The sequence below is a fragment of the Sapajus apella genome, unplaced genomic scaffold (assembly GCF_009761245.1).
Source record: "Sapajus apella isolate SASKATOON/1434 unplaced genomic scaffold, GSC_monkey_1.0 scaffold83, whole genome shotgun sequence".
In the NCBI taxonomy this organism is placed as follows: domain Eukaryota; kingdom Metazoa; phylum Chordata; class Mammalia; order Primates; family Cebidae; genus Sapajus; species Sapajus apella.
The window spans coordinates 6,589,037-6,598,995 of NW_022437023.1; the positions used below are offsets into that span (position 1 = coordinate 6,589,037).

Consider the following 9,959-nt stretch of genomic DNA (forward strand, 5'->3'; position numbering starts at 1 on the left):
TGGCTGTCTCCCTCCCTGGGCTCAGACAGGTCCAGCCTTCCCCAGGACTCTGAGTTCAGTTCTCTCCTCAGGAGTCGCTACTCTTACAAACTTCCTCTACCTTTAGCCAACATGTCGCTCAGTAGGTCTGAGGCTGGGTGCTGCCACAACTCACCTTCCCTAAGAGTGGTATCAAGGTTCTTTGGTGGGGGATCCACTTTTCCCATCCCCACTTCTCAAGAGCATTAGGGGAGATATAGTCAGTGCCCTCTTCGCATTCCCTTTCCACTTGCGGGGTGTAAGAAGAGAACCTGAGGGCCCTGCAATGTTTAGGGGTGGGAGTGAAAAAAGAGGCAGGTAAAATGCAGAGTCCCCAAGAAGCAAAGCAGAGAGAAAGATAGAGAAGGCAGGAACAGCTATGGGTACATGTTATCACATATACACAACTTATGAGAGCAGGAGGCTGGGGCTGCAAGAGGTGGCAGGGAAGCTTCCAGAAGGGCAGACTCCAGCCTCATCCCTCCCTGCCCTGCAATGCTGAAGTTCCCAGGTAGAGGGGAACCTCTAGTCCCTTTCGCTGTCAGGGCTCTGTGGGTCCATTCGTCGTTGTCTCCCCACCCGCAACCTTGATATCCAGGGCCTGCCTTCAGGACAGAGCCTGGGAATGAGGAGAGGACCTGGGAAGGGAAAGGGTAACCCTGGGGGAAAAAGTTCTTACTAGGCACCCAGGGCCTGGGGATACTTTCCAGGAGTGGCCTGCCAAGCCGAGTGACCTTGGACAAGTCCCGTCCGCTCCTCGGGCCTCAGTTTCCTTTGAGGCACCCCGAGTGGGCGGGGGTTGCTTTGGCTTTCCTCAGCTGTGGGACCCGGGCGGAGGTCCGGGGTGTCAGGGTGGGAGACGGGCCCGGCTGGTCGCTGAAAGCCGGCCAGGAGCACTGTTGGCGCTCAGAGCTGGTGGCCGCCTCCAGCGCTTCCTGATCCCCAGCCGCGCTCGCTCGGAGCGCAGTGCCCACTACCTCCCGGCCCGGGACCGGCCGAGGGGTGCGGGCGGGGCGGGCCCTGGGGTCTCTGGCAGCCAGGGCGGAAGAACCGGGACCCTGCGCGGCCCCTCCCGCGGGCGGGGCGGCCCCTCGCCGGCTCCTCCCCCGCTGCCTGCCGCCCGCCGCCCGCCAGTGATCAGTCACCGCACGCGGTTCCGCAGGTGGCAGCGATGGCCCAGTCCTGAACGCCCCGCCATGGCCGGAGCCCCCGGCCCGCTGCGCCTTGCGCTCCTGCTGCTCGGGGCTGTGGGCAGGGCCGGCCCTCGCCCCCAGGTGAGACCCAGGGACCCCGACGGCACCGGGGGAGGGGGTGGTGCGGCTGGCTGCAGGCGTAATGTCCTGGCTGGGGACCCAGGGACAGCGAGAAACTCTGAGACCGCTGGCGGGGGCATCCAAAAGCCTCGCGGGGAGTAGGGACTGGAGAGTTGGTGCCCCTGGGCTGGGAAGCCCAGGTAGGGGCTTGGATGACAGAGGATTCTCCCAGATCCAGCGAGGCGCCCTCTTCCTGGAGGCCCGGGGCCCTCTGCCCAGGCACCCGTGGCCCCACGGCCGCCCTGCGCTGACTTCTGCACCGCATCTCCTTCCTCCCCACCACTTTCCCAACTCCTTCTTCTCCTAAACCGTGTCAGCGGCCCTGGCACAGCCCGGCATTCCCTCGGACTCCGTCCGACCCACAGTCTGCCCCGGACCCCTCTCCCGCGGTGCCTCCCCAGACAACCCACCTGCTCAAAGACACTGAGAAGGCCCTGGGAGGGCTGAGAGGACCAGGAGACCAAGCTGCCCTCCGTTTCTCATCAGCCCCCAGCACAGCCTTTGATTCATGACCGCGGGGACCCTGCGGTGGCAGGTTGTCCTTCCCAGTGACCTCCCAGATGGAACTTATCCCCCGTCCCCTACCAGCCTCTGTAGCAAACAGGCAGAAGGCTCAGTGCCTCCCGCTCTGGAAGCAGCCAGCCCCAACCCCACCCTCACCCACTCTGCTGACCTCTCGTTCTAACCCTACGCTGACCACAGGGACCAGGAGAACGCATACCGGGACACACAGGAGCGCCTGGCCTCCTTGGTGCCGCCAGAGAATAGGCCACAGATGGACCACCACAGCCCCTCTCTCCTGCCCTTGCTGCCTTTCCTGTCCCAGGCTCCTGGGCTGGGGGCAGCGGTCAGCTGCTTTTGAAGAGGGGAGCTGTCCAAAGATGCTAGGGCATGCTTAAGGAGAGAGAAGATACAGCCTCGGGCGGCCTGTCCTGGGTCAGGAGACAGGTTCTTCCCATCACTTCCCACTGCCACTCCCAGACCTAAAGAGCTGAGATCTGTGGGGACTGGATCTGGACGAACCTTGAAGTTTGTCCCAGAACCATTGCCTTGGTGAAGGCAGACGCCACCCCAGCTGAAAACCCAGATGTGAACAGACATGCCTCTCAGCTAAGATGCCAGCACAAGTTCAGCCCCCAGCTTCTTTTCCAGAGCGATCCTCTCCCTGCCCCTGTTCCCCAGCCCAGCTGCTGCCCTGAGCCCCAGGAGACATCCTCTCGCTTCCAGAGGCACCTTCCCCACAGTACCACTAGCCAGGCCTCGGCTTTCCTAGTGTGGTTGGGATCTTTCAGGGGCCAGGGCTGCAGATCCATGACATGGTTCTTGCTCATTCTTCCCTCCTTGTATGGACTGGGTTGGGGTAGGGGTGGGAGGCTCTGCTTCCTGGTCTCATCTTGCTCAAGGCCAGGTTTACAGATCTGGTTCGAATGAAGGGAAGAAAGCAAACGGAAGAGGAAAGTTTCTCTGGGCTATTTTCTCAGAGGCCTTATTCCCAGAGGTGTTGGGCTCCTGAACCCACACTTTCCTCTGATCCAATTTCATTCCTTAGCCCCAGGCTCGGGCAAATCTGAGCATCCTGGGGCCATAACAGGATTGGGGTAGTAGAGAAGGTTAGGCAGGGACAGGTCCTGAGCAGAAAGGGGAACTTTGAGGGTGTGCTATTGTTATGAGGCACTGAGCTGCCACAGAGATCTGAGTCACAGGGGTCTTTGAGGATAGACTGCATAATTATGACACAACCTCATACATGCTTATAAGACTAAAAAATAGTGAATTTTGCATTTGTTTTCTGTGAAGTCAGCAGGGTTAGGGTTACTCCCCTCATGTGGCTGATGGGGGGATGAAAGCTCAGATAAAGAGGGTCCCATGTATAAAGTAGCCCAGCAGTTCAGGAGCAGGGAGGAGAAAGGCGTGAGGGGCTGGGCTCTTGACCTAACACCTCATACTCAAACAGGATTGAAGGGAGATGTCTGAGAGTGAGCTGCTCACTGTCAGGTCTGTTGAGGCTGGAAGCAGCATCCCCGCAGGTAGGGGGATGGCTGAATTGACTTCTGAAAAAGGTGCCCTAGGCCACTCTTTCATTGCTGCTGGGAATGCTCACGCCCTTACCCTGGTCCTTACCTCTCCAATACCCCTGCAAGGGAGCAGGCCTACTGAGGAGACAGACAGTCACGCCTTTGACACTCAAAGTTAAAATCAGACAGAACTGGATTCAAATATAGAGTCTGCTATTATCTGGTGATCTTAAGTTGGATACTTGATTATCCCCAATGCATTTCATCTGTAAATAGGGATCGTAAGCTCTATCACATAGGATTATGGACACGATTGAGACACTGGTGTCCCGAAATGGCAGATTTAGTCACTTTAGTCAAAAGGAGGAACTGACCCATTTGTCCTTGGGAATCTGGAAGTGTTTTCCAGGGCCGCAGCACAGGACGGAGAGAGGGGCTGTCGGAGACCCTGGGTCTCTGTACTCTAGTGAATGGCGGATGGAATCCAGCCCTCAGCCTTGGTCAGTGTGGACTTTGTTCTAAGCTGGGCTTCCTCCTGGACAGGACCCAGGCTGGGGGCTGGGGCAGCAGCAACCAAGAAACCACATCCTGCCCTCAAATGCTTGCACCAAGGCAAAACAGGTTTCCTCAGCTGTAGCCTGCTCCTAGGAAAATTCCTATATATGTGTGTGTGTGGTGTGGGGGGGGGCACAGAGATAGAGACAGGTAGACTGAAACAGACCAGGGGGAGAAGGGAGTGGGCTGTATGAGCCCCCATTTTGCATGTGTATGTGAGTGACCCTGCATGTAACAGTCTGTGTGGGAATGAGTCACTGTGTGTGCAACATCTCAGCAAGCAGTTGTGCATCTGTCAGGGTCTATGTGTCTGTGACCCTGCATGTGATACTGTGTCTGTGGGAGGGTCTGTGTGTGTGTATGTGTCTGTGTGTGTGTGTAGCATCTTGGTGTGTGAATGGGTGTCTACTAGTGTGTGTCTACATGTGCAAGAGAGACAGTGTACTTGTGACAGTATCTGTGTGTTCCTCTGTGTGTGTTGGGGACAGTGACTCTGCGTGTGAGTGGCAGTCTGTTAGTGATTGTGTGTGGTGGGGGAGAATCTGTGTCAGTGTCTCGGTATTGGGAATGTGCTTGGGGGCGTGTGTGATGATGCATGTGACAGTGTGTCCATGTGGGGGTTTTTGTGACTGTGAGAGCATGTGTGTAGTATTCATTTTCCTGTCCTTTTGTTCAGATATCTAAAGCCCTTAGGGAAAAAAATGGATTGTAAGCTCTGAGCTTTCCAAAAAAAAAAAAAAAAAATGAAAAGAAAAACAAGGGACCGTCAAAGAGACAGGGGTCTGTTGATGGAAGGCGTGATTTCGTGATTTGACTTCTGGGAGGTGACACAGAGGAAGGAGGTTGGGGGTCCTGGGAGGAGATGCCAGGGAACCTGCAGAGCTGGACATAGTTGGGAGCCTCCAGAAATTTGAGTGGGAATCCCTCCTACCTCCTTCTGAGAGGCCCTCCTTCATGTCTCCCCGCTCATGGCACGGAGAGGCCAAGATCTCTTTCCTCCTTCCCCTCAACCAAAATGGTCCCCACAAAAGAAAAGAATCTGATACACTTCTTCACACTGAGAAACAGGAGGGACTTTCAGGTTGGCAGCCAGTGTTTGGAGAGGGAGTCCCTCCCTGGGGTATTGGAAAGCCCGCCACCCTGCGGCTTTCACCCCACCTGCATGCTTCCCTGCTGTCCTTCCTTCCAACCCTGCCTGCTTGTATAGGGCTTGAGAACTCACAAAGATTTTCACCTGCTTTATTTTGTTGGATCTGTGCAGTGTCTGAGAAGAGCAATGTGCCCATTTTACAGACGGCAGAACTGGCAACTGAGGAGGAAACTGAGGTCCAAAAAGATAAAGTGTATCTCTTCAGTCCTGCATTAACAGAGCTGGGATTTAGACCAAGGATTTGTAACTCTCTGTCCAGTGCTCCTTCCCATAGAGCACGCCACTCCCTCCTGGTGTTCTCTTTCCTGTCTCCTGCTTACTCCCAAAATTCCTGAATCCGAGGGATGCCCCCTCCTTCTTGTAACCTCCAACCCAGGTGTCCCCACGTGCCTTCCTCCACCTCAGAGAGATCCCATGAAGCCTGTCAGGTCTTGATTCCAAAAACTGCCATCCTGCTCTTACCATGGCCCCTCAGACACCCCCAACCCCTGCCCTGCTCTCCTGGTCAGTGCTGCTGCCTTGTGAGGGACGGAGACATCTGCATTGCATCTTCCCCACTCTCCAGAACCACAGCCCCACCTTGTCAGGCTTGCAGCAGGGACTTACATTGTGGGAGGATTAAACGAAGGGTGGGGGACACTGGTGGGTAGCACCTTGCCCCTCCTTACACGGAGTGGGGTCCCAAGCCTCCTCCCTACTTCACTTTGCCATTGGCTGGAAGATATCACAAATTAAGCAGAATGATTGATCATGGGACATGAAAATATACTTATTTCTTCTTTCTGGAAGTTTGTTGATCCTAGAAGTGAGAAAGGGGTGCGAACCCAGTTCCCAGGAACCCTGGTCACTCCCTCCCACTCTGCCCTTTCCTCTAAACAGCAGAAATCATGGGGGTAGCCGCCATTGACTTGGCCTGCTCCATGTGCCGGCCATCCTAAGCTTTTTTTTTTAATTGCATTTTAGGTTTTGGGGTACATGTGAAGAACATGCAAGATTGTTGCGTAGGTACACACATGGCAGTGTGATTTGCTGCTTTCCTCCCCTTCACCTATATCTGGCATTTCTCCCCATGCTATCTCTCCCCAACTTGCCACCCCAAACTGTTCCTCCCCCATTTCCCTCCAACGGACCCCAGTGTGTAGTGCTCCCCTCCCTGTGTCCATGTGTTCTCATTGTTCAACACCCGCCTATGAGTGAGAACATGCGGTGTTTGATGATTTTCTGCTCTTGTGTCAGTTTGTTGAGAATGATGGTTTCCAGTTTCATCCATGTCCCTACAAAGGACACGAACTCATTGTTTTTGATGGCTGCATAATATTCCATGGTGTATATGTGCCACATTTTCCCTGTCCAGTCTATCGTCGGTGGGCATTTGGGTTGGTTCCAGGTCTTTGCTATTGTAAACAGTGCTGCAATGAACATTCGTGTGCATGTGTCCTTATAGTAGAATGATTTATAATCCTTTGGATATATACCCAGTAATGGGATTGCTGGGTCAAATGGAATTTCTATTTCTAGGTCCTTAAGGAATCGCCACACTGTCTTCCACAATGGTTTAACTCAGTCCTCACAGCGATCCTATCGGGGAGGGGGTGCTGTTTCCGTCTGCACAAGTGTAAGCTGAGGCTAAAACGTAAAACTCTTGCACTCAGTCGCAGACCTGATGTCTGGGTGAGCCAGGTCCAGGCCCAGATTTGAGCCCAAGGCCAGGACTATTCAGCCTCCACTATGTTACCTGGGCACCCAGGCCCTGTGTCACCGGGTGGCCCCAGCCTCACTTACCCCAGACAGATCAGAGCCTCCCATCTGTCCCAGGGCCCACCACCACTCTCCCCCTGCCCCCCAAAATCCTCCTGACCACAGTTCACCGCTCTCCTCTGCTCACTGGATCACCGACGTCCCCATCTCTGTGCCTTTTCCCTGCTGTGTCCTGCTGAAATGCCCACCCTCCTCCTTGCTAGCCCAGTCTGCCCCCAACTCCCTTCACCCCAGCCCCACCTCCCAGTCCCCAGTACCCCAGGTCTCTTGAGTCTACACTGAGCCCCTCCCCACCCACTCCCTGAGCCCTTTCACCCACTGCCTCCCTTGTGGGGTCACTTGTCCTGTACAGCATTGACCCTGACCCCGAAGTAGCCTGAGGACCCTCTCAGACCAGGGCTCCTTCAGTCAGCATTATACTCCCTGTGCTCCCGCCCCTCACTACCACCCAGAGCTTGGCACAGTTACGGTTTCTATAAGTACGAGGAGTGGGAGAGGCCACAGTCTGGATAGTTTGTACTGTGTGTGCACCTGCAGGGGTGGGATGAAGGCTCAAATGTATTTAGAAAGCCTGATCTGGCGCAGGGAGGGGACAAGATGCTCCTATTGTCAGGAATCCTCCACCTAAGGAGGAGTCACAGCCCCGTCCTCAGGGATCCCCAGTCTGAGGGAGACACAGCTCCATCTTCAGGGAGCCCCAGTCTGAGGGGAGCCCCAGTCTGAGGGGAGACACAGCCCCATCCTCAGGGAACCCCAGTCTGAGGGGAGATGCAGCCCCGTCCTCAGGGAGCCCCAGTCTGAGGGAGACACAGCCCGGTCCTCGGGGAGCCCCAGTCTGAGGGGGACGCAGCCCCGTCCTCAGAGAGCCCCAGTCTGAGGGGAGATGCAGCCCTGTCCTCAGGGAGCCCCAGTCTGAGGGAGACACAGCCCCGTCCTCAGGGAGCCCCAGTCTGAGAGGGACGCAGCCCCATCCTCAGGGAGCCCCAGTCTGAGGGGGACGCAGCCCCGTCCTCAGAGAGCCCCAGTCTGAGGGAGACGCAGCCCCGTCCTCAGAGAGCCCCAGTCTGAGGGGGACACAGCCCCATCCTCAGAGAGCCCCAGTCTGAGGGAGACGCAGCCCCGTCCTCAGAGAGCCCCAGTCTGAGGGGGACACAGCCCCGTCCTCAGAGAGCCCCAGTCTGAGGGAGACGCAGCCCCGTCCTCAGAGAGCCCCAGTCTGAGGGAGACGCAGCCCCGTCCTCAGAGAGCCCCAGTCTGAGGGGGACACAGCCCCATCCTCAGAGAGCCCCAGTCTGAGGGGAGACGCAGCTCCGTCCTCAGGGAGGCTCAGTCTGAAGATAGTTTTATGTCCACAGCTCTGCTCAGAGTAGGTGACAGCACTGCCCTGGGGTGCGGGGGGGCCAGATTGGTCTTCAGGGCCCTGTCGTCACCCCTCCCACACCTCTGGGGAGTACTGGCTTCCATAGCCTCTCTCCCTGCCCCAGACACACCTTCTGCCCAAGTTCCCAGCAGTGACCTTGCGTGTTGTCTGCTTACATTCTGGAAACAAACTGAGGGGGATTTCTCCGTCTCTCTGCCCACCAAGCCCCGCAGCTGCTGCATTTAGGAGCAGCAGCGTTTGAGAGCCTGTACCAGGAGAAGAGGGGAGAGGGGAGAGGGGAGAAGGGAGAGGGGAGAGGGGAGAGGGAGAAGGGAGAGGGGAGAAGGGAGAAGGGAGTGGGGAGAAGGGAGAGGGGAGAAGGGAGAGGGGAGAGGGGAGAAGGGAGAGGGGAAAAGGGAGAAGGGAGAGGGGAGAGGGGAGAGAGGAGAGGGGAGGGGGCGAAGGGAGAGGGGAGAAGGCAGAGGGGAGAGGAGAGAAGGGAGAGGGGAGAGGGGAGAAGGGAGAGGGGAGAGGGGTTGGGATGGCAGGGTTGATCCACCCGGACTTGCCCTGATGAAAACTGTGCCGCCTCCTCAGCTGTGGCTAAAATCACAGACAACAACTTTGCAGCTGTTACGTTTGGTTTCTTGTTCTTTTTTTTCCCAAACAAATACAGTTGAGCTTTGCCCTCAGAAGAGCTCTGTCCTTCGGGGTAGCCCCTGCGGCCTCAGCACACACACACCATGGATGCTGCCGGGGCTGAAAGTGAGCTGGGCCCCTCCATGGGACCTCTGAGGCTGCAGGGGGTGAGCAAGGCAACCCGAGTCTCTAAGGGAGGTGTGTGATAAGCCAGCGCGCTACAAGGCAAGGGGTCAAGCTTCTAAAAAGAAGCTGTTTTAATTTCAGCACACATGTGGACATTTTTGTGATTTCAAATAGCAAAATGTTTTAAATTATGTATAGGTCCTAAATTTTACACATGGGGCTTTTGGTTCATTTCAGCATCTGCAGCCTCTAAAGGACGAATATTTATAATTTTTAAGGCTGTTCAGGAAGAATAAAAAATAAAAAGAACGATAATCCCAAGACACAGCCGAAGGAAGTGCACAAAGACGTTCAGAAGGAACAGTGGATCCTCAGTGGGATGGGTCTGTTTGGGTCTGTGTGCTAAGCCATTTCCATGACCTTACCAGAAGTTGAGGCTCATCTCTCCCTACTCACAGGCAGCGGGGGAGCCCTCCCACTGCAGGCGTAACTTCAGTGTTCTGGAACCTTCCTGACCCCTTCACCTCATATCCTCAGGACTCTTCTCCTTCTGGTGGATAGAAGCTGGGTTGGGTGGTTGTGTCAGAGGGAGCATGGTGGAGGAGGGGGTAGTGTTGAGTACATTTTTAAGGGAGTGTGTTTTGGAAGAGGAATGCAAATGGTGGACATCCCTGCTCTGTAGCCCTGAATGCCACCTCTCGCCACCACCGCACACCCTCCGATATTCCACCATGGTCACTGATCTGATGGACTTCAGATTCTAGCCTTCACTCTGGTTCCTGGGAGGCCGTGCATCCTTGATTCAGTTTCTCTCCCACTCCAGTCTGTGTGTCTTCTTCTAGAATGGTTGAAAGTGCAAGAGGCTGCGGTCGGGTACAGTGGCTCACACCTATAATCCCAGCACTTTGAGAGGCTAAGGCAGAAGGATTACCTGTGGTCAGGAGTTCGGGACCAGCCTAGGCAACACGGTGAAACCTGGTCTCTACTAAAATACAAAAAAAAAAAAAAAAAAAAAAAAAAAAAAA

At 55.6% G+C, this 9,959-nt stretch overlaps 1 protein-coding gene across 2 annotated transcripts in view; it reads left to right on the top strand.

Annotated features, from left to right (window-relative positions):
* Positions 1-1,158: 1,158 nt before the first annotated feature.
* Positions 1,159-9,959, top strand: part of GLP1R (glucagon like peptide 1 receptor) — a 44,448-nt gene continuing 35,647 nt past the window's right edge. For both annotated transcript variants that reach the window (XR_004261414.1, XM_032253617.1), the window contains exon 1: positions 1,159-1,292. Coding sequence is in view for 1 of the 2 variants with exons in the window: in XM_032253617.1 (XP_032109508.1) it covers positions 1,215-1,292 (78 nt within the window). In the remaining variant the exon portion in view is untranslated. The remainder of the gene's footprint in view (positions 1,293-9,959) is intronic.